At 38.8% G+C, this 23,984-nt stretch overlaps 1 protein-coding gene across 2 annotated transcripts in view; it reads right to left on the bottom strand.

Annotated features, from left to right (window-relative positions):
* Nucleotides 1-18,293, bottom strand: part of LOC132195066 (voltage-dependent calcium channel gamma-5 subunit-like) — a 203,657-nt gene extending 185,364 nt beyond the window's left edge. Inside the window, exon 1 of one of the 2 annotated variants that reach the window (XM_059616788.1) lies at nucleotides 17,919-18,293. In XM_059616788.1, the coding sequence (XP_059472771.1) occupies nucleotides 17,919-18,159 (241 nt within the window). In that variant the 5' untranslated portion in view covers nucleotides 18,160-18,293. Of the gene's footprint in view, nucleotides 1-16,763; nucleotides 16,917-17,918 lie in introns of those variants that run through there. The other variant, XM_059616789.1, reaches the window with a different exon arrangement.
* Between the last annotated feature and the right edge of the window lie 5,691 nt (nucleotides 18,294-23,984).

Genomic DNA, 23,984 nt, shown 5'->3' with positions numbered 1-23,984 from the left:
CCACAGCAGCACGGTGAAAAAACAATCGTGTTCTCTGCTCGGTCGCTTGATTGCCGAACGAAATTTCAGTCCTCGGAGAGCACAAATGGCTATCAGCGTGGCCAAATCTTAAGCCCGGGCATTTGTCGGCAGCGCCAAATCAGCCCTCGAGCGTCCCAAAGGAAAAGGCGAAATCAATCGGCCTTCTGTGTCATGTCCACATCGGCCGGGTGAAAAATGGACTCGAAACAACGCAAGCCAAGACTGAGATTTTGAGATTCCGCCTCGGGCGCCGCCGCCGCGCTCGCATAAAAGACAGACGCACGCTGTTTGCTTTTCTCTTTCCCTCCTTTTGCTTTCTTTGCTCCACCGTTTTTTTATCGAATTTTTGCACGCAGTGATATCCCGGAAAGCCGGAATCGGGAGAGAGCGGAATTTTATTTCCAGTTAATCCCCCTGCCCAAATCGGCCTAAAAAGCGAAGGCAGAGAGAAAAAGAGAGGAATTCCTCGGATTGGGACACTTTGTTTAATCGCAGCTGGTCGGTGCGCTAAAACTCGTTTTGTATGAACAGATACAGCAGACAAAAAAACGCAGCAAAAATAGAGTATTGATTTTGCTGGGCGACAGGCAAATCAGCCAAACGTGCAAAGTCAAGGTTCTTCCGAAGCTTGCAAAAAGCATGCGTGGGAACAAAATTTGTCCAGCAGCAAATACATTTCCAACCAAAAACTTGTTTCATTTCCTTCTCTTTTAAGCAATTTTTCTGGAAATTATCCATCTGCGTTTACCCTTTTACAACTTAAAACTTTATTTCAATAATGGTGAATATGTTCAATTTTGTCAACAAAATGTATGTTTTTTTTTTTTTTTTTGGATTGAATTGTTGTAAAATTAGTGAAATTTTATAGAATTTAGAGCTAAATAAACCGTGCAAATAAATTCTTCCGAATTTTAGTTCAGAAAAAACAATTGCAAATTGTTTGGTTTTGTTGATTTTCAGCAATATTGAAAACTAATTTCACTCACCTATTTTGATTGGACGCAAAAACAAAATGAGGTCGTTTTTTCACCAACTTGATGCTAACATGGCCGACTGGATAATAAAAACAGCGTCTAGTTAGAGCGTGGGATCGTGTTGTAAAAAGGACTCTCGGCGATTAGCTTCCAACAGCGTAGGTATGTTTTTCTTTTTGCGAGGTAACTGAGTATTGTTTAAACATGTGTTTCTCTTTTGGTAATGAGCAAAAAATGATAAACAAGCACGCGCGGCAGCGAATTCATTTCAGTGGGGCCAAAATATGTGAAGCAATATTAAATATTGGTGGTTTGATGTTAAATATTTGCTGTATCAGCAGTAATCCCGAATGAATTCAAAGTTTACTAGCATTAATTTAAAATTCACAAATGCTGTAATTTGTAACTGAAAATTTGGAATATTATTATAGATAATTTTTATTTATTATTTTAGTCTCAGGTGAAGAGTTATTGAAGAAGATAAAATAAGCTAAATTAAAATGAGTAAAATAGAAAACTCAGCAATTAATTGTTTTATCTTGACCTTTTGCACGTACTCCCACTAAAGGGTCAATTTGTCTTTAATCCCGTATCCACCTAATCCCGGTCAAGCGGCCATTATTACATAAGTTTGGCCGTTAGGCCAGTTGCACGTGTATTTGGAGGAAAGAAAGGTTGGATTCAAAACTCGTTCGATAAATCGTGTGCGGCGTAATGACAGCAGTTGCAGGAATTTGGCGCAAAAGGAGCAGAACAAAGGTCGATAAAAATGGCCACTGCTGCTGCGAGCACTTGAGTTATTGCGACTTTTCCGCACTGGCCCCGGGGCAAAAAGCTTGGAGGAATGCGGGGCGATTGTTTATTAAGCAATTTGCTGCCCCGTGCTGTGTGATTTAAATGCAGTTCACTCGACGTCGCAGAGACAAATGGCGCGCGTGCCCTTTCCTTCTGCAAACACACAAATCGGATTTGCAAATATTTGTTCTGCGGCCGCAAGCAGCTGAGCAGCCAAAAGAAACCCTCGGTCCAAATCACAAGAAAACCACCAGTTATTATAGTACTTTGAATCATTCATCTCTGAAGAAATTATATGGACCGTCTAAATAATTGTTTATCTCTCACCATGAATGATGAATATTTTCCTTTGGTAATAATAATTGGATATCATTTAATTTTAGCGGAAATTAGTTTTTTTACCGTTTAAAAAAAATGGACATAGTGCCACAAAAATTCCGGTGGAAAATGGAAATAAAATTAGCGCAACGCACCAGCCTGGGAAGTGTCAACTTTGCGAAAGGCGCGCAAAAAAAAATGTGCTCGGTCAGTGTGAAAAATGCGAGCGACCTTTTTTAATAAGCCTGCTAATTGGAGGGCGCGCTTTTCAAATGTCCTCACTCGCGAATAACAGGTGGACCAGCAGAGTGCGTTTAATTAGCATAGGGTATAAGGCTGGCCAGCTTTGATAATTCTATCTCATATGTACGCCACGGCGAGGCAATAATTGCAAGGGCGTTTAATTTGCAACCACAATGATCGGCAACAAACAATACAAAAAAGTCGCATAATAAAACTAATTGTAAGTGCAATGTGGATCGGCATTATTTAAAAATTCAAATTGGTTTCTAACAATAAGTATAGCGTCTACTTTTAAATTCATAATTATTTCATTTAAAAATTATAATAGTAAAATAAAAGCATATTTTTTATTTATGGAAGGTTTGTTTCAAAATCATTTAACTTAATTTTTTATTCTTGTATTTTTGACCGACTAAAATACTTAATATTTTTTTTTAATTCAAACGTTATATATCAATTAGGATAGTTACAGAGTAAATTAAATAAAATTTACTTGTTGGCTTAAAAATTAAACAATTGTTAATAGTATTAAATCAGCCTCATTTTTTAAATCTCAAATTGCCAATTAATGATGCGTGGGCGAGAGCTTGTTGTGCTCACAGACCGAGCTAATTTACGCCAAACTCTCTTGAAAGTTCCTTTTGCTTCAACGAAGGAAAACTGAGGTAGCTTAGAGCAAATAAGGAAATTCCGACGCCGTTTGCACTGCCGAGATTCCGCAGGCTGCCCGTTTGTACGTTTAACTTGCACATTTTTAAATTTGCTTTTACGCGCCTCTCTTTCTCTCGGCGTCGTAAAAGAAGAGCGAAAAAATGCGGCCTGGGCACGAAATTTTTATTAAAACGGCACGACTACTTTTGCGGGTTGGATTTTCGCGCACACGAGAGAAAGGAAGGTGTTTTTACAGCCGCGCGGAAGAAAAGTTGCGCTGGAAAAACGCGTCACCGTTTTATTGTCCTCATTACGGGCGGACAAAGAGCGCAGTTTAATTAATTCCGCGCTATGAAAAATAACTCGCGCCGGGTAAAAGTGTGTGTGCGTGATTTAGTGAGAGAGATTTCAAATAAAAATGAGACGGGCCGAGTCGAAAATTTCTCGCTCTGGAATGCGGCCTAATTAATGGCACTCGCACTCGTAAAAAAGATCGAGAAAGGGCTGCTTTTCCATTCGCTCGCACGTCGTTAAACAGACCCCCGCAGTCGCGAAATATTAAACTGATCCGTTCGCGTCTGGTGCAGCGCACTGCTCACGTCAGCGCTAATGAAAAATTCCGAACGTTTAATTAAGAGCGAGTTTTGCGTTCCGAGTGCTCAAGTGACTCTTCCCGTCAGACAACATTTGCTTATTTCTACATTAATTAACAAGCAAAACAATAATGTTCCATTATTTGGTCAACGCATAGAACACAAAGAGCGTAATTTAAAATTATAAATATGCATCAGGGTTTTTTCCAATTTTTAATTTCATTTACTTATTTGCGTTTGTCGGATATGTACAAGTTTTAAAATAAATAAAAATTTCACATTTTCATATCTTTACCAATCATGAGGAAAATCCTCTTTCTCTCTCGAAGGCTTCAAACACGCTGTGGAATAAATTTGATGGCGCACAAATTATTACGGAAAGGGAGCGCGCGATTCCGGCTGAAATGTGATTGGAGGCGTCATTATTTTTCACCTCTCTTTTTTTCTTTCTCACAATTCTCGGCGCGGCAAAGGCGCGAGAGTAAAACTTTTATCTAGACAATGGCGCCGACAAAGGAGTTGCACAGGCCTTAATTTGGGTCGTGTGTGTGTTTGTTGTTTGTCGACTCGCTCGCACCACCAGCATCACAACAACGTACCAGACTACGCAGAGGGGTGCATTTGAATTTGAAAGAGGCAAAGAGCACACAGCATTTTTCCACGGGGCGAACAGAACAATATTTACTCATCATTTCAGAGCGAAAAATTCTGTCGTGCCTAGAGAGTTCTGCTTGCTTGTACTTATACCTCAAACTATCTGTTCCTTACGTGGAATAAGCCCGTCCGTTTTTGTCTCAGCGAAAAGAGAAACCCAATGCGTTATTCAGCTGGTTGAATTACGCTGAAGAGCAATTATTTTTTACTGCTTGAAAACGTTCCTTCGCAAAAGTCGCAGAACCAATTATTTGAAATTACACAAGCGTCAGCTAAAAAGTTGTGCAGCGCGAGAAAATCAATTGATGGAAAAATAATGACAGCTGAAAAGGAGTGCTTGCTGAGTTAGCAGCTCACGGTCAGAAAGGCGTCGCCCCCGTTTTTCTCCGATTTTCCTCGCAATGCGCATTGTTTCGACTTTAATTATTCAAATGCAAGTGCTCTCTCATCAGATTAATTGATTTCCAGCCCGCCCGCCCAGCCGGCACTCAATCAAATCAGCTTTCAGCCAGAAAAGCTGTCGCGCGACAAAAGGGTACAAAGCCGGTTCGCTGCAAAAGATTTTCGCTTGAAATTTCATTTGCACTTTATCCAGGGTTGCTCATTCATTGCCTGTTCTATTTTAGGAATTAGTACAGGATTTAACTTTTAAAACCCTTATGGAAGAATTTATTTAATAAATAAATGATACTTTGATGATTTTGAAATTTTATCTATTATTAACACCAAAATTTAAGAATGACCAACCCCATTCAATTTGTGGTCCGATTACCCTTACTTCAACGCCGAAAGGTAAAAAGCATGTGATAAATTTTGATTATATGTAATGCGTTGTAAAATTTTTATTAATATTATTAACGCTCCATATTGAAGCAATTGATAATTGAAAAAAAAGCTTACCAATCTCATTCCAATTAACATAGGTGGTGATAAACGAAGCACTTCAAGAGTTTCGCGCTTTTGCAACCGGGATAAAGCTTTAGGCCACAAATCTGCATGTAAGGCTGCGGTCGGGCGGTTCCGACATCAAAGGTCATCAGAGGCGGTGCGGAATATCCATTTTTCTCTCGCGGCAAAGATCAGAGGTCAAACGGCGCTAAATCACAAGGGGGATAACTTTGTCGAGGGCATTACACCTTGGTTAGCCGCGCCTTGATTGCACACCGGCCCTTTGATGTAATCGATAGCCGCAAGCACGTCTTGTGCCGACGAAAAACACGCAATCAATGGACGCCGCGCGTGAGATAAAAAAAAAAGTAAGTCAACAGGTTTTTGCTCGTCCTCCGCAATCAGTCCGCGAGCAAAGCAGCACTTTGCTTTTCTCCGCTGCGAATCGAGCAGGGATGCATTTTTAAAGGCCCGGTGGTTCAGCCTCCCAGCACACATTCGCACGCAACTCGTCGGATGCCATTATTTATTCAAAGTCCGACGAGAGGAAGAAGCAAAATCGAGAGTCTCCACTTTTGATTCGAGACTGGGTCGCAGGCAGAGTAAAAAAGAAAGAGGAAAACGGCAATTCAATCATAATTATAAACTAGACTTAAGGAAAAATATGTGATTTTGATAAGCGAAATAAGGTGATTTCAGGTGGAAAAAGCCAAATATACGTGAAATTTTTACATCAAATGCATGCGTTTATATGTGATTTTAGGTGAAAATTGTTATTAAACAGGCAATAATTTTTCTAAAAATTTGTGATTTCAAGTGAAGTTCTCAAAACTGTGATAAAATGTGAAAAGATAATAATTAACTTAATTAGGTTATTTGTTATTTATCATTAAATGCGTAATTTTTAGGGGATTTTAAATTAAAATTTTAGTAATTAAAAGATATACATAATGGGGGAGATTCAATAGACTTAGCTCTCCCGGGATAAATCCAAAGTGATAAAATTTAGACCACTGTCCCGGGTTAAATATTTGCCTTTTTGTCCAACAATCTCTTTTTCTAAATAATTGTTTTTCAAAAATTGAATGTAAACAATGTATTTGTAACAATGTGGACAAATAAACAACAATAATAATAATAATAATAATTTTTTGTCCCGCCTTCAATTTTTTCTCCCCAAGTCATTGGAGGGTATCTTTTCTTAGCCCCCTCTACGGGATAAATATTTAACCCGCGCTAAAATCAAAACAGCTGGTAAATAAAAGGTTGTCAACATGTTTATTTATTTATTTATATATTAATTATTTTATTTATTCATTCATTCATTCATTCTTGGAGTCGTTTGTAGTCGTTTTGTAGTGAATTTGTAGTCAACTTGGAGTCGTTTGTAGTCGTTTTGTAGTGAATTTGTAGTCAACTTGGAGTCGTTTGTAGTCGGTTTGTAGTGAATTTGTAGTCAACTTGGAGTCGTTTGAAGTCGTTTTGTAGTGAATTTGTAGTCAACTTGGAGTCGTTTGTAGTCGTTTTGTAGTGAATTTGTAGTCGTTTGTAGTCGTTTTGTAGTGAATTTGTAGTCATCTTGGAGTCGTTTGTAGTCGTTTTGTAGTGAATTTGTAGTCAACTTGGAGTCGTTTGTAGTCGTTTTGTAGTGAATTTGTAGTCAAGTTGGAGTCGTTTGTAGTCGTTTTGTCGTGAATTTGTTGTCATCTTGGAGTCGTTTGTAGTCGTTTTGTAGTGAATTTGTAGTCAACTTGGAGTCGTTTGTAGTCGTTTTGTAGTGAATTTGTAGTCAACTTGGAGTCGTTTGTAATCGTTTTGTAGTGAATTTGTAGTCATCTTGGAGTCGTTTGCAGTGAATTTGTAGTCAACTTGGAGTCGTTTGTGGTCGTTTTGTAGTGAATTTGTAGTCAACTTGGAGTCGTTTGTAGTGAATTTGTAGTCAACTTGGAGTCGTTTGTAGTCGTTTTGTAGTGAATTTGTAGTCAAGTTGGAGTCGTTTGTAGTCGTTTTGTCGTGAATTTGTTGTCATCTTGGAGTCGTTTGTAGTCGTTTTGTAGTGAATTTGTAGTCAACTTGGAGTCGTTTGTAGTCGTTTTGTAGTGAATTTGTAGTCAACTTGGAGTCGTTTTTAATCGTTTTGTAGTGAATTTGTACTCATCTTGGGGGACGAGACATCACTTCCGACCGATTATATACAGTACGAACAACTGCGGTCAAGTGTCCCCTGGAGCTGGACAAAGGAGTCGTCCAGTACCAACGCTGTCTACCACGCCACTAGCGATCCACAATGGCTCACAAACCTGCCCAAACCGGCCCTTCTCAGGGCCAACCATCAATTCTATACTGGAACGCAGGAGGATGTTCCAAGACAAAATTTGCTGAGCTCTCTAAAATTATTTTTCAAGAAAAAATTGATGTCTTCTGTGTCTCAGAGGCGGGAAAAGTAGCAGAAGAGACCACACAAAACAGACAAGATCTAAACCTTCCTGGATATACGATTCACATCCTCGAAAGAGGCAGGCAAGTCGCCTCAGGCCTCGTCGTTGGTGTAAAGAGCAGTCTGGTCTCTACCTTCACTGTGATACATCAGATGAGAAACAATGACCCTGACAAAATCGAAGTTGCCTCTCTGGAAGTATGGAAGGAAAATGTCAAGTCAACGATTTATATGCTCTACAACCCACCAAATAACATTCCAACTGCTCTAAACAATATCAATTTTGATAAGCACTCCCTCTTTGTAGGAGACTTCAACGCTCCCCACAGAGACTGGGGTTACACTACAACAAGCAATGTCGGACGACACATAGAGGAATTTGTCTTGTCAAACACCCTCACCATCCTGGACCCTGAGGACGATGATGCATCTACGTTTCTGTCCTCGGATGGTTCCCGCACGTCCAGACCAGACCTTGTCATCGCGCACATCAACCTTGCAGATCAACTCCGCCAACACAACTTAATCTGCCCCTCAGGCCACGGCCACAGAATAATAAAAATCACATCAAACTCTCCTGCTACTACGACTCGTAAAATAAATCAGAGGCGATGGAATTTCAAAAAAGCTGATTGGGAACTGTTCACTAAAACCTTGGAAGAGAAAATTTCGGACACGGTGTGGACGGGAAAAGTCAACCAGGATGAACCCCTACTTGCGAAAGCCATGCATGACGCTGCAACATCATCAATCCCCAGAGGCAGCTCCAGGGAGTTCAAACCGTTCTGGAATACTAATCTGGAAAACCTAGCCAATGAAAGGAATAATCTTCGAGACAGGACCGACAAGACTTACTCCCCAGAAGATGCTGAACTACTTAAAGAAGCACAAAAGCGACTCACAGAGGAGATTGCGGCAGCGAAGGCAGCAAAATTCAGAGACTTCCTAAATAAAATGGACTACAGAGAAGATGCAGTCAAAGCGCATCGCTTCTTCTCCAGTCTCTGTGGCAAAACCGCCGCCGACAAAAAGACAAACTCACCTCTACAGTACAAAGACACACTAAAAACGACGCCTCAGGAAAAAGCTGAAGCTCTGGCCAACTACTTCAAGTCCACTTGCTCCTCATCGGGCAGAACAAAAAGGCCAAAAAATTTACACTACAGCAACAAGACTGACTTGTACAACAGACCCTTTAGCCTAACTGAACTGGACTTAGCGATCAAGCTACTTGACACTGGCAAGTCCCCAGGTGAAGATAACATTCACCCTGAATTTCTCAAGCACATGGGATCAAATGCAAAAGCTGCTCTGCTTGTACACATTAATAATACCTGGACAAGCACAGATATACCAAAAAACTGGAAGACAGCTAACATTGCACCCATCCTCAAGAAGGACAAAGACCCAAGCAAACCCTCCAGTTACCGCCCGGTAGCACTAACCAGTGTCATAGCCAAAGTAGCTGAAAGAATGGTCTGCACAAGGCTTGAGAGTTTCTGCCAGGAGAAAAATATCATTGTCCCTGAGCAAGCGAGCTATCAGAAGAATAAAAGCACCATGGACCAAGCTGCCTATTTCTGCCAAAGCGTTAAAGAAGGATTTGGAAAACACGAGAGCACGGTAGCAACCTCAATCGACCTGACTGGAGCGTTTGACAGCGTAAACAGAAGTCTGCTAATTAAGCAACTGAGAAGGCTAGGAGTGCCAAACAACATCACGAGATGGATTAAAAATTTTATCATGGAGAGGGAGATCCGAGTGGTGTTTGATGGAGCTCGCAGTGGAGTAAAAAAGACCACAGCAGGAGTTGCCCAAGGCACAATTCTTGCCCCCCTGCTTTTTATTCTAGCTACAAATAATCTTGCAAAACTGCTCAGGAAAATGTATAGCCTCAACTTTGCAGTCTATGCAGACGACTATCTCCTGTGGATAACTGGCACCAACCTACCAGTCATGGAGCTCAAGATGAATCTGGCCCTCAAAATTGCCCACTCATGGCTAACAAAACATCACTTCAGACCAAACCCCAGCAAAACTCATTACTGCTATTTCACCAGATCTAGAGCTAATTTTCCTTTTGACCTCAGGATGGACGGAGTAAGGATTCAGGAGGAGCCCCTTCTGAAGTACCTTGGAATACTCCTAGATAAAACCCTGACGGGAAAAGATCATCTCGAAGCTGCAGCAGAGAAGGGAAAGAAACGTCTCAGACTTCTGCAAAGAGCAGCAGGAGTGAGCTGGGGAGCCTCAGTTTCCACCCTGACACTCACCTACAAAACTTACATCCGCCCTGTGCTTGAATACGGCACAGAAATCTTCATTACGGCCGCTGAAAAGGATTTCTCCCTGATCAGTAAAATCCAGAACCAAGCTCTCCGAATATGTTCCGGCGCCATCAAGACGACGCCAATCGAAGCCATGGAGGCTTGGTGTAAGGTCGAACCACTTCAACAGAGGAGGGACATGCGCGCCATAATCCTGCATGAAAAGTTGATTCGATTAAATCACAGGTATTGGAGCACATGTCCTGCCAAAGCTACCAAAGCGCACGTCTCTTTCATCCAGCAGGTAACTGACCTGAAAGGAGTCTATTGTGCAAATCTCAATTTTATCAGTCGGACGGACTTTGACAAGAACTGCGCAAAAAGACTGCTGGAAGTTGACCTCTCTGCTGTCCTGCCTCCTCGTCTACATATAGATGGACTATCCAAAATCGAGGGCACTCATCAGGACATAAAGAAAAGACAAGCACTCTCACACATTCAGAAACACTTTCCCATGTCCAATTGGACTCACATTTACACCGATGGGTCGAGTAACAACATCAAGAAGAAGGCAGGCTGCGGAATCTACAGCCTTCTCTTCGAGGAGTCTCACCCGCTGGACCCAAATGCCACTCACTTCGAGGCTGAGGCGGCGGCCATAACTTTGGCTACTGAAAAAGTGGCGTCCAACAAACCCCTTGGCTTGAAGAACAACATCGTCATCCTCAGCGACAGCCAATCTGCAATAAATTTCGTCTCCAACATCTCCAACACCAGCAATATCTCTCTTCGATTCAAAAGGGCCATCGAAACACTATCAAGAAACAATCTTCTAGTCACCTTACAGTGGATTCCCAGCCACTGCAACATTCTGGGAAACGAAAAGGCTGACTACCTTGCCAAGCTAGGCGCCAATAAAAGCCCTCCTCTCTCAGAGGGCCTGACGTTTAAAAACACCAAAATAATGGTTAAAAGTGGCGTCAGCGAGGTGTGGAAGGAAAAAGCAGCCACAACATCTAGTCAAAAAACCTGGTGGAATGCTGCCCAAAAAGGACCAGACAGAAAATGGAGCAGAAAAGTCTCGACAGCAAACTTCAGACTAAATACTGGACATGATGTCCTGCAGCACCACCTAAATCGTTTTAACATCGTAAAAGAGCCAGCAACATGCAAACTTTGTAGATTAGAAAAGCAAGACAAGGAGCACCTCTTTAGGTGCCCTAAACTCAAAGAAGATCTAGACGCGATACCTGACCATTGGAGCAGGATAGAAAAAGAAGCCCACTTGTATTGGATAGCTAGAAAGAAGAATGACTTAACAATCACCACTTCGGCATAAGAAGAAAAAAAAAAAAAAAAAAAACTCATCTTGGAGTCGTTTGCAGTTGTTTTGTAGTGAATTTGTATTCAACTTGGAGTCGTTTGTAGTCGTTTTGTAGGAATTTTTTCCTTTTTTTATATGTTAATTGTAATTTAGCGAATTTAATTTATCTACAAATAAAAAAATTCGCTTCAAAATTTTAATTTTTTTGGGTTGAAAAATTTTACGTGCACAAAATTTCAAAAGAAAAAAATCCTTGTATAATTTCGCTTTGATGAAGAGGTCTTTAGAAATTTCTGATCAAAATAAATAAGCAATTTTAAATTAAGTTAGATACAGATTTTTGTGTTAGCTTTAGATTTCAATTTTGCCCTCATTTCCGTGATCCTCACAAAATTCTGATTTGAAAAAGATTTTTGTTCATTGCAATTGGCCAAAATCTAAAAAGTTCGCGAGCATGTTGACGACCTTTTAATTAAACTTTTATTAAATATTTATCCCGTAGAGGGGGCTAAGGAAAGTTATCCCCCATTGACTTGGGGAGAAAAAATTTAAGGCGGGACTAAAAATATTTAACCCGAGACAGTGGTCTAAATTTTGCATACATGGGTGCGCTCAACAATTTTGCGCTCGCGCTCGCGATCACTGGCAACAGTGCGCTCGCGCTCTGCGCTCGCGATCAAGATTTTGAAAATGTTGCGCTCGCGCTCTGCGCTCGCGCTCAAATTTTTAAAAAGCCTTGCGCTCACGCGTTGCGCTCAAAAATATTTTTATCCAAAGAAAAAGTGCGACTTTTTAGACAATTTTTTTTATAACAAAAAATACATCGGCAATTGGAAATGATAAAGTTGAAGTTAAATCATCAAAATTGGGATCAGTTTTGAAGTTTTTGGTATAAAAACACTGTTTTTCATTACAATTTTTGATCAAATTCGGGAATATTTACTTATGGTTTGAGCGCAAAATGAGCGCAATTGAGCGCTGCGCTCAGCGACCAATGCGCTCGCGCTCTGCGCTCGCGCTCACGATTTTGAAAATCGTGCGATCGCGCTCTGCGCTCGCGCTCATGAGCGCAGAGCGCGAGCGCAGATCGCAGAGCGCAAAGTGCGCTCTGCCCATGTATGAAATTTTGTCCCCTTGGATTTATCCCGGGAGAGCTAAGTCTATTGAATCTCCCCCATTATCTATTGTCTTCATTGGTACATTTTAAGTTGATCGCCAGCAAATAGGTGTAAAAGTTGAAAACCTAATTCAAATTAATTTTTTCATAGGCCCAAATGTGAAAATTCAAATAATTTTGGTAAAATGAAATTTAAATGTAACTGCGTTAGTTTAAAACTTCAAAGCTGGTACAAATGTTTCTTTGAGAAGATAAAATACCCAGAGGTCATCTTATCCTCAACATAAAGTTTAGCTGTGCGACCGAGTGTGAGTTGCCCGATTATCTCTAGAAATTTTAAATTTTTATACTAATGATCTGATATGATTTGCTTTGACCACAAATGTTTGGAATACCCATTATTTGGTATGCGCAACCGTTTTAAAATTGGGTTTATTGACCAGCATTGGCGCAAAGCTAGTGCGCGGGACTATTTTAATTGCAGGTCGATATGCAAACAATATACACATGGATTATTGCCGTAAATAATTCGGCACAAAAATAGCAGAGGTCGACCGCGAAAATCCGAAACCGCGCAAAGGCCGTTTATGTGAGGCGGGCGCGTGAAATCGAATTTGGCCGAGCCGAAATTTGATAAATTCTGCGGCCGCTTCGAAAAGCCATCAGGCGGCCATTAAACCATGATTCATGCAAATCGCTGCCACAAACAAACACGGACCATAAATCACGCGAAATTAGCCCCGCCAGCGCATGTATACGTGTGGGGGGCTCAATTATTCATGACAAAAATTGAATGCACGCAAATAATGAATCAGCCTGCGGTCACGCGGATTCGTTTGTCCTCCATTTGATTAATCAAATGAGATCCGTTTCAGACGCAACTGCGCTTTTCTCTAGTATGATTGTCGGTCGAGCTGATCAATTAATCTAGTGGTGCTCTTGACCAGCTGGCAAACACGTCACAATCCAAACAGGTGTTTCGAGTTTAAATTAAAATGATAAGTTGGGTGCTTTAATTTGAAAAAAGTAATTAAGTTTATCAAAACAATATAAAAAAATTAGCTAGTTTTACTTTTATGAAAAAAATTTAAGAATAAGTTCTGGATTTAAATGTCAGATAAAAAAAAATCGTCCAAGAAATCAATAATAAAATTTGTAAATTTATCAACGAGTAAAATAAATGTGAGGAGAATAAAAAAGGAGGTGTTTCATTTTTATAGAATAATAAGGCTCAACCAAGGTTTGATGATTGAGATTCACGGTGATTACAATTTTATAAATAAGCTTTGCCTCGACGAGTTTTTATTATGGAAATGAAGAAATGTAAAAAGCCCAATTTCTTCACGTCCATGATCATCTCCTAGAGTGTCTTTCTTCAGACGAGTTTTATTATTTCGTAGAACAAAACAATATTCTGTTTAAACATGTTTTGGTTTACTTTATTTACAACCAATAAGATGTCATTGATTCCAGCAATTTAGCATTATAATTTGTATTACTTTTAATTTGGTACAAATAATAATAGATTTTCAGACCCCTCGCAATTTCGATTTTGCGATTCCGTCAGAGAAAAAGGGTCAGTGGTGTGACTGCGGAGAATTAAGCGGGCCGTTTCTCTTCGGAATTGGACGGAAAATTGCATCTGGGACGGCGCCTCTCGCGTCTTTTAAATATTTAGCGGCGGCATTGTGTTGATAGCCGGGGCGGCTGCGTTTAAAACAAATGGCCTCCCATTGCTGGTGCCTGGGTGGTGAGAGGGGGAGGCGGTGGGGTGTCAGGCAGCCACCAGGCAGGCTAATGTAAGATGATCTGTGAAATATCGCCGAGATGTGTCTGGCATGCAGAACCAACTTTCGGCTACCTAGCGCGGGCATTTCGTTGACGTCATTCGTTTGTGGCGCAGCAAAATAAAAAAAGGAAAAGGTTTGATTGAATTTCGGCGCCTCTTTAGCTTGCCGGCAGAATTTCGGACCCTTTATTTAGAGAGGGAGCGCGGTTTGCACTCTTTTGATGTGTGCTGCTTTTTGCAGGGAGGAAAAGGGCGACCGTGGGAATGGTTTCAAAGCGTGCTATCAATCGTTTGTTTGCGCGGAAAGCTGCTTTGGCGACTTGACAAAAGTAAAAGCCAAATCCGAAATTCAGTTTTTTTAATCATTCGAATTTTTAAGAATTGATGGAAAATTTCAACAATTGACTTTGTAAGACGGATTTTTTTTAAGGAATATTATTTTACTCAATGTAACGATTAGCTTTTGGGAACAAATATTTTATTTTTATTCCTGGAGAGTTTAAAAATTAATTTCATGATTATTTCAAGATTATGAAATTTCTATTTTTAAACAGTTCACACTTTCCTTGATTTCGTGTCAAACTATAGATACTGCAAAACGACGAGTGTGCGCGCAGCACAACAGAATGGTGGCAGAGGTTGCGTGAGTGCAATTAGCATGCTAACGACGCAAAGCAGCTTATTGGCCCTTCTGTAAAATCACGTTGTGCTAATTTGCGATTTTGCTTCAATCTATTATATAATCTGACAGACGCTAGAATGCCGCAAATTATGTTTTTCTGACGCAAATAGATTCATGATGGAAAAGCAATATGAAAAGTGGAGAGACGGTAAATTTTGCGGTTCGAATTAGGTTTAAAAAGTATCTGGATTTTCCCTATTTATCCTGTCAGAATCAGCAGAGAGGAAATGTTTTAAAATGAAAAGTGTAAAATGATATTTAAAGTGATAATAAAATTAAAGTAATTGCCTAAAAATAAAAATAGACTAAAGATACTTTGCATTTTTTTTTTAAATAATGCGCAACCACACAAAAACATTACAATGAATTTTTTTTAGCATTAGATCTTTTAGCTTCTTGTTTTTGCATATTCGAAGAAAAATAGCTGTACAATTTTAACATACATAATAGCTCTGCTGGCCATTGTGAATCGGCCTTAAAATTAAAATTAAACCTATCACTAATCAGTCATTTGTTTTTACCAATTTTGTGACATCCAACTCTGCTAAACCCCGTTTGCATTTGCAAATTTCAGCACATGCAAACTTATCGCTCGGAATGGTCGGGTCAGTTTTGAACAGGTATTATACGCTCTTGAGCGTTTCCAGTCGCTGCACACAGGCAGAAATTCAAGGGGGCAAGTTGTTGTGGCGTGATGGAGTGTCTAAAAACTTGGATGAATATTTTAAAGTGCAGCCAGTCGGCGTAATTTTGCGGAATTTCACTCGCCTGCCTTCCTTTGCTTGGAAAAGGTGCTTTAAAACACTCCAACGTCCGAACAGAAATTTCGGGTCTGCCCCGCCTCGCCAATTTCGCACATGCTGATCAAAGGGCAGTATAGAACGCTCATGGCCAGTGCTGTGGTAAATCCCGATTAAGTGAGCCAAACTGATTTCTTGCACCCTTTTATCATCACCAATTCGCGTTCATTTTGCAAATATTTCGAAAATTACTCAATTATTTCTTTATTAGTGATAGAGCATAAATTAATTTTTGCTTCATAAAAATAATTACAAAACCCACCGGGGACAAGCAGAATAAAATTCAAATTAGCGTGAATCAACCCAAGAAGATCTACGACAAAATCTTCCTTCTTATTTAAAACCTTTTCGTACACAGATCAGGGAAATGTAATTTTCACGGACGCCGATGAAGAAATAAAAACGATTTGTAAGGGCGTTTTCGCCGGCTGATATTACAATAATGCCCTCCGACTTCAGGCAAGTGGATTTTGTGAAATTCCTGCCGGACTAAAGTTGCTCCGTGCTGCTGGCTGGGCGCGCAAAAAGTTGTCTGACGCGCGTAGTGAATATTTAATGCGAAAAACAAAGAGCCCTGTCGGACTTTGGACCGCGTCCAATATGTGCGTCGCAGCCGCAAATGTGAATGAATCAAGTCAAACTTTCTGTACAAATGAGCTCTGCGCGTACAAACATAGAAAGTCATATCAGTCTTTTTTACTTCCGAATCAAGAACTGTATAAAAACGCCAGAATAAGTCACAGTTGAAAACCGAAACCGTTATTTCAGTAGAAAAGCTTGTAAGAGAAATAATGCAGTTTTACACTATTTAGTGAAGTTAAAAATTCATTCGTTGAATTTGAGCTTCAGATAAGTTGCATAATTCTTTAGAATTTCAGTCAGTATTGTACTTCAGTTCTAAAAATATCCGCATTTTTAATTTTTAAATTATTTTTTTTTTCATCATTGTTATACAAAGTTTTTTTTTAATCTGTATCATTTTGCGAAACGAAAGTTAAACATAGAGACATAAAAAGTAAAAAGCTGGAAACGTGTGGATTTTGCAATTTTTCTTTAATCAAACTTCGTTCAAGAAGTGATCGGGCGAAAATAAACGATTCTCATACATAAATCCGCAATTTCAATCATTCTAACTGTTGAAATTAGAATAATTTTGCATGTAAAATTTGGCTCATGCAGGTGTCAAAAAAAACCTTAAAGGAGGGCTTACCTATCCGTATCTCCTGCATTTCCACATTCCATTAAGCTGTCAAAACACACTTGCAATCGGTGGGCCGAAAATTCGGTGGTTTCGTCGTCGAAATCGGCGATTGAAATTTCGGCCAAGGAACATTCCATGCGCATTCGCCATGTTGGGCCGCTCTTTTTTGAAGCAGGAAAGACACTCACTCTTTCTCTCCCTCCTGCTGGCTGGCGGCCGCTGCTGCTCGGTTCTCGAAGACGAGAGCGAACAAGTCTGGACAGCGGCGAGAGACGTTTCGCGAGAGGCAGGCAGAAAATTTTTAATCAAAACGCGCCGATTGAAAATTAAATTATAACGCGTTTATTAATCAGCTTCATATTTGCAGCGTTGAACGATGATGAACCGACGTAACATTCCATTTTTTATATTTTTATATTTATATATTTATATTTTATATTTTATAAATCTGCATTTGGAGCTGAGAAATAAAGCATTTTATTAAATTTAATATTTCATGTCAAGAAAAAATTTTAAAGATAAAAACTTACATAGATTTATGTAGCCAATTAAATTATCTTTCTTTTTGTCATACTGCCAATGCCGTCAGCTCCAAATGCTGAAATATTAAATTTAATAAAATGCTTTATTTCTCAGCTCCAAATGCAGATTTAATTAAATATAAAAAATGGAATGTTACCTCAGTTCATCATCTTTCAACGCTGCAAATATGAAGCTGATTAATAAACGCGTTATAATTTAATTTTCAATCGGCGCGTTTTGATTAAAAATTTTCTGCCTGCCTCTCGCGAAACGTCTCTCGCCGCTGTCCAGACTTGTTCGCTCTCGTCTTCGAGAACCGAGCAGCAGCGGCCGCCAGCCAGCAGGAGGGAGAGAAAAAGTGTGTGTCGGAAGGCTTTCCTGCTTCAAAAAAGAGCGGCCCAACATGGCGAATGCGCATGAAATGTTCCTTGGCTGAAATTTCAATCGCCGATTTCGACGACGAAACCACCGAATTTTCGGCCCACCGATTGCAAGTGTGTTTTGACAGCTTAATGGAATGTGGAAATGCAGGAGATACGGATAGGTAAGTTTAATAAGTTTTAATTTTACATGCACCGTTTGTTGATTAACCAGCATGGTTTGGAGGTATAAAAAAATGTAATTTCAAAGTTTGGTACTCACGTCTGGTCATGTTGGGTGCCTTTTTGAGCTGCGGGCAGACTTTCCAGAAGCCGATCTTGAAGGTGGCCGTGGTGGCGATCTCGGAGTTGGGCAGCCGCACCGGCTCGCGCGTATAAATCCACACGTTGCTGAGGAAGGCGGCCACCAGGGTGGCCGTCGAGGCGAGGCCCAGCAGCAGACTCAGTCTGGACAGCTGCTGGGCGCCGGAGGGGCGCCGCTCGCGGGGCCGCGACGGACACATGCTCACATGCCCCACGTGCGCGCGATCGCTTTTTTCGTGCCTTCACCGGCGGCGGCTGTCGTGAGTCGTGATGGGCAAAAGTGGATAGGGGTGCTGCGAGCGTGTCAGAGGCGGTCGACGGAGATCTCGCTCGGCTCGTGGCCGCAAGGAAACTGGAACTGGAGTCGACCGGCGGCAGCGCGGCCCGGCCGACGACGGCGCACGCCCTCTCCAACCACCCCCTCCAACTATGAGCACCCCGCCAACCCTGTCTCGCACCCATAAAGGTAAATACCAAATATTTCAAATATTTGGTACTTTTATGCTCGCACCTTGCTCTCTTCATAAATCCTCAAAATTAGCTTCAATAGCTAAATAAAATTTGTAACAAAATGGCTGTCTCAGCGAGGCACTGAAATTTTACCAATATTTTGTTAATTTTATAAATTTCATGCCGGATTTTGAATGGCGGTATTCTTGAAACGGCTATATGCATAGGAAAATTGATAAACACTCGTATGTATTTTTCCACTGAGGAACGGAATATTAGAATAAATAAGGATTATTTTTCTATCCTTAATTAAAGCTATGGGAACCAATATTTTTATGCTACTTATATTTATTTTATTAAAAAAGTTACAATTTTTGAGATTTTATAATTAGCTGATAGGTTGCTTTGATAAAATAACCGTTTTTACTCTGTTACTATACTTCAAACAAAAATCTGGCCAAATTGAAGTGAATTTATTTTCTTTAAATGTTAAATTTGCAATAGTTGTATGAATACTATATAACTTAATTATTTTTGTTTTAGATGGGATGTGGCTATTATTTTATACAAAATTCCGCAAAATTCTCTATTTCCAACAAAAAAAAACACAAATTTTTTGTTTTCAAATCTTATGAAATTACTTCGCCATTTAAATAAGACAAAAGAATATGTAAAAATATTATTTTATTATCGGTTCTGCATTTACTACTAAAATTAAATCAATACTTAAGCTAATTATAAATTAATCATCCAACTTCCATTGTGCGTGCCTCTCCAGGCAAAAGTTTAATGATGAAGAAAGTTTTGAGTATGAAAGTGCGCGGATAATCCTTTCTCGTTCACTCGCAGAATAAATAAGAGTGCCAAGACATGGAAGTTTAATATGAAAGTCCTTTGCCAAATCAACCAACTATACCAGCTCTGCCTTTCCTCAACAGCGAAATACAGAAAGAGAGCTCGACTGAAGCAAAAAAGCCACTTAATTTCAAAGATTTTCTTCTGTCACTCACTTTCTGCGACGCGTACCAAACTTGCTTTTTGTTCTTTGAGATCAAAGTTTGAGACCAATTTTAAAATTATAATGAAATCCGTGAGTTAGTACACCCAACAAAGCTTAGAGCTGTCACCGCTCTAGTGTAACGTTATGGGAAATTTCTTAGAGCGGTGGCCGCTCTAGTGTAACGTTATGGGCTTTTTCTTAGAGCGGTGGCTGCTCTAAGCTTAGAGCGGTAGCAGCTCTAGTGTAGAGAGTTCACTGCTCCAGTTCGCGCGGCTACAGGCCTGGAGATCGTTGGGTGTAGAAAAAAAATTCATAAGAAAATTTGCAAAGATTCTGCTTTTCAGATTATTCAGGTGCAACTTTTCCCACTTCTTTAATTCTAAAATTTCTAACATATCATTTCCTTTCAAGATTTCAACTACTTGTCAAACGAATTTTAAGTCATACACAATTTGCATAACTTTAAAATTTAAATAAAAAAGATTAAATATGAATATTTCATTTATAAAACACCGTGCTTGTGCGATATTGGGACAAAGTAAACTTATAAACCACATTAAATCTATTTTAATCAATGCAAATGCATCAATATAAAATTAATTTTAATCATTTTAATGATTTGAATCAGATGCATTCGAAGTTCAAACCGGTGCTCAGGGCCAGAGTGCACATGATGATTTGCACAAATAGGGCGACGATATAGATGAGTTTGTATGTTTGTTCTGCTGATCTACATGATAATAACAAACGAGAATTCTCTACCCTACCATAATCGCAATAATTACATTTGCCCATCGTGCACGCGATGAGGCCCCGACATTAAAACTCACCCTCTCTGTGCCAGCAGCTCTGCCGCGATTATTACTGGGGGAGATTCAAAAGACCAAGCTCTACCGGTATAAAAGATAAACCGGGATAAATCAAAAGGATAAATTTTATCCCGCTGTCCCGGGATAAATATTTTTTTTCCACCTCCAATTTTTTGTTCTCAATTCAATTGGGATGGGATAACTTTTTCTTAACCTGCATTAATGGGCGATAATAATTAAATCAGCTGGTTTTTTATTTTGTGTTAGTAGTTAAATTTAGATGGCGGTTCAAATTTGTTCTATTTTTCAGACGTATCTTTGCTAAAAATTAAAAAAAAAATCTTAGCTGCCTGTGGTGCGAGCAGAATAATTGGCGGATTTATGCGACTGCCGAAAAAGGAAAAGGTCCGCCGGGACATGCGGTCGCCGATTATGCGACCAAAGTTTGCGCCAAATTTAGCCACGATTTCCTCGCCTTTCGTCAGATTAATCACAAGCGATTGACGTCAGTGTTGTCATGTTGAGATTCAGTTCATTTCATGTATCAAATCAAGTATCAACTCTCTTTCCGCGGTTCTTATGTTGTTTTGAGAATGATACAAATAGTTGATAATTAATTATGTAATTGAAGACTGAACATTACGTTTGAAGAACTTGTGCAAAGCAAGAGAATTGAATTGAATTTCAAATAGAACTTAACTTTATTCAATAAAAATTAGAATTACACAAATTATGTCCAAGAATTATTTCAGCTTTGTTTTTTTTTTTTTAAGTAAATTATATACATAATATAAAAGAAAACTCTTCTCGAAATTGGAAAATATTTTTTTAATAAAATAATTCAGAATTTTTTTTCTTTGCCAACAATTGAAAAATAAATAAATCTATTTCATGGAAATTAAGAGATCGGGCTTTTCCTCGTTGCAAAAAATTCGTTTTTATTAAAAAACAAACGACTCTTCCAGTTTCGATTTCAATTTTCCTGATTTTTTTATTTTTCTTGCTCATGAAATAGGGTCGCAGACCGTGACCGAAACTGGTAGAGCCGTTTGTTTTTGAATAAAATCAAATTTTTTGCAACGAGGAAAAGCCCCATCTCTTCATTTCCATCTCCTTGAGTGTCACCTTCTTCAAATCTATTTTATCCTAAATATTATTGAATGTAAATTAGGTTCAAGTAATATTTGTCTTTGTTCTTTTATTTGTAATTTAAAATTTGAATGAAATCATTAAAATATGAAATTTAAAAATTAAAAAAATATTTTTTTTCCATTAATTATTTATTACCTTCTTATTCATCAATCTTTGCATTGCATTTGACTTGTTGTGAGAGAATAAACGAATTGAATTGAAGAAGCATCTGAACAATTAAAATATTAAGTTGATAATTTTACATAAAGTGCACTTTCAAAGTTCGGTTCAGATTCAATTGAATCTCCCCCATTATTATTAGCAATGTGCGAGATGATTGCATGCACACATCAGCAGCCAAGAGACTTTCGCGCAAATATGCATGCATTAATCAGTGCACCGGCCAGGCTAAATTAATTAATGTATCACCCTGCTCAGAGGCGATAAATCGTGTTCAGTCCTCGCCACTGATAATCGGTGATTAACCGCTCAAGGTAATTGCGTTTTTCATTCACAGTCTAATTGAAAGTGGTTGGAAATTTATCCAAATCGTTTTGATTATAATTAATTACACTTAAATTGTGCTCTGCGGTCTGCGTTTTAATTAAGGCTGATGCATGCATAAATATCGGGTGCCATAGCTTTTAATTTTCGTTGTGTTTTTGAGAGCTCGACTAATCCAGCATAATGCATTTTTTTTTTGTGCCCACAAAAGAGCTCTCAGGCCTCTCCGAGAGTGGGGCTCGCCAAGAAAACAATGAATAATGAATGAGCCGCTGTAAAAATGCTTTCGCCGGCGGCTGCGATGGGGCCATCGATAAATCAGTGTCTCTCCGATAGCCGAGGTTCATTCTCAGATTCTCTTGGCAGCAAGCAACAAATTATTATCTTGACACTTAAGTAACAAAAAATGTAAATAGACGTTCTAGTGCAACGGTGTGGAAACCTTTCTTACATTATTTGTCATTTTATTAAAAGAAACGACAACGTCTTGATTACTTGATGTGCACAATATTTTAAATTAAAATTTCACCGAAATATTTTTGGAATGTTTAGTTAGTTGCTTTTAATTTTCTTTTATTTATTTATTTATTCTCCATTCAGATACAATAAAATGCTTTAAATTAGAAGTTATCCCATTGCTTATTCATTGCCAAAAGTTTGAAAAACATTTGAAAATAAATAGTTTGAGAAGAAAATGCCTTTTTTGTGTGTATTTTTGTTAATTTACACATATTTAAAAATTTATTTTTAATTTTAATTTTGGAGTAATATTTATTTCAAATTAATATACACCAAAAAAAGGTGATCTATAATATTAAACTATAGGTTAACACTTTATTCAGACCCTTTTATAAATAAAATTCAGAAAAAACATTGAATGATAAGTTAAATACGGACTCACTTTATTTAAATCTCATTAAAAACAAAATCATTACATTTTAGCAATTTTAGAATCATCAAAAACTGAATAAATTGGCATCAGAAAACTAAATTATATTTAATTTTGTTCTTCAACTAGAAAAACAAAGATCAAAAATATGTTTGCCAGACCATCTATTTTCATTTTCTCTTTGTTACTTTGAGAATTTCTCTAATCTGCCGAGTTTCGAGGGATTTATATCTGGTTTGCCAGCGTCAAAAGTCATTTGTAGGGGGGCTGCTTGTGCAATGTACGCGTGTTGTTGGTGCGGTGCGCGCCACTTTATATCCAATAATTCTGTCATTGGCATGAGGGATGGTTTGCTTTATGATGACAGCGCCCGTCAGCGGCGGCCCTAATTCAGGTGCATATTGCGCCCGCTCGAGATTTATGGCCGGCGCCTATTGCGCGTTATAAATCTCGACTCCTCCGCAGCAGCAGCCGATGTATTAATACGACGACACCGCGCTATTGTGTTTTACGGAGCGCCCTTGGTCGCTAAGGCCGCTTTCAATTCGGCCGCCCTGAACTTGACTGATAAGTTCCGGACGGACATGATCACTCTTGTTGATTGATTGGTCTAACCAGGAATTTGAATTTCATGGCAAACAAAAAATTAATGTAATATATCACTTTTATAGAAGTTAATTTATTAATTTTTTTAATTCCAATTAATTTTTAAAAAAAAGTTCCATTTTATTGAATAAATATGTATTGTTTTATTTATTTTATAACATTTATAATGATCATTGCAATGAAAAAAAGATTTAAAAAAATGAAAATTTTTATTGCATTAAATACTTTATTTCAATCTAAAATGTGAATTATATTGTTTTCTTCTGGTTCATAACAGCGAGTTAAGACCATTATGCATACATCATTTTTTTTTTTTTTTTTTGCTTATGGCACCCAGCTTATTAGGCTATTGGGTCGGTCTCACCCTTGGCACATTTGTGCCTCCCAACCAACCTGACCCTTGCTCGGGGGCTTTACAATACATCAATAAGAATTGTAAACAAAATCTGAAAAAATAATTTTTTACACACAGCTAAACCTAGGTTTGTTTTCCAAAACTTTTTCCATTTAGGTTTTAAGAAAAAATAAGACTACAATTTTATTCAAGTTTAATATCGAAATGATGCTTATATTTTGAGTTAAAATAATGCCTTACACTTTACACTTCATACGTACTCATACTTCTAAAATTATTTT

Source organism: Neocloeon triangulifer, unplaced genomic scaffold, assembly GCF_031216515.1.
Source record: "Neocloeon triangulifer isolate White Clay Creek 2 clone unplaced genomic scaffold, ASM3121651v1 ptg000009l, whole genome shotgun sequence".
NCBI classification, from domain to species: Eukaryota; Metazoa; Arthropoda; class Insecta; order Ephemeroptera; family Baetidae; genus Neocloeon; species Neocloeon triangulifer.
This window is presented reverse-complemented; position numbering and strand designations above follow the sequence as displayed.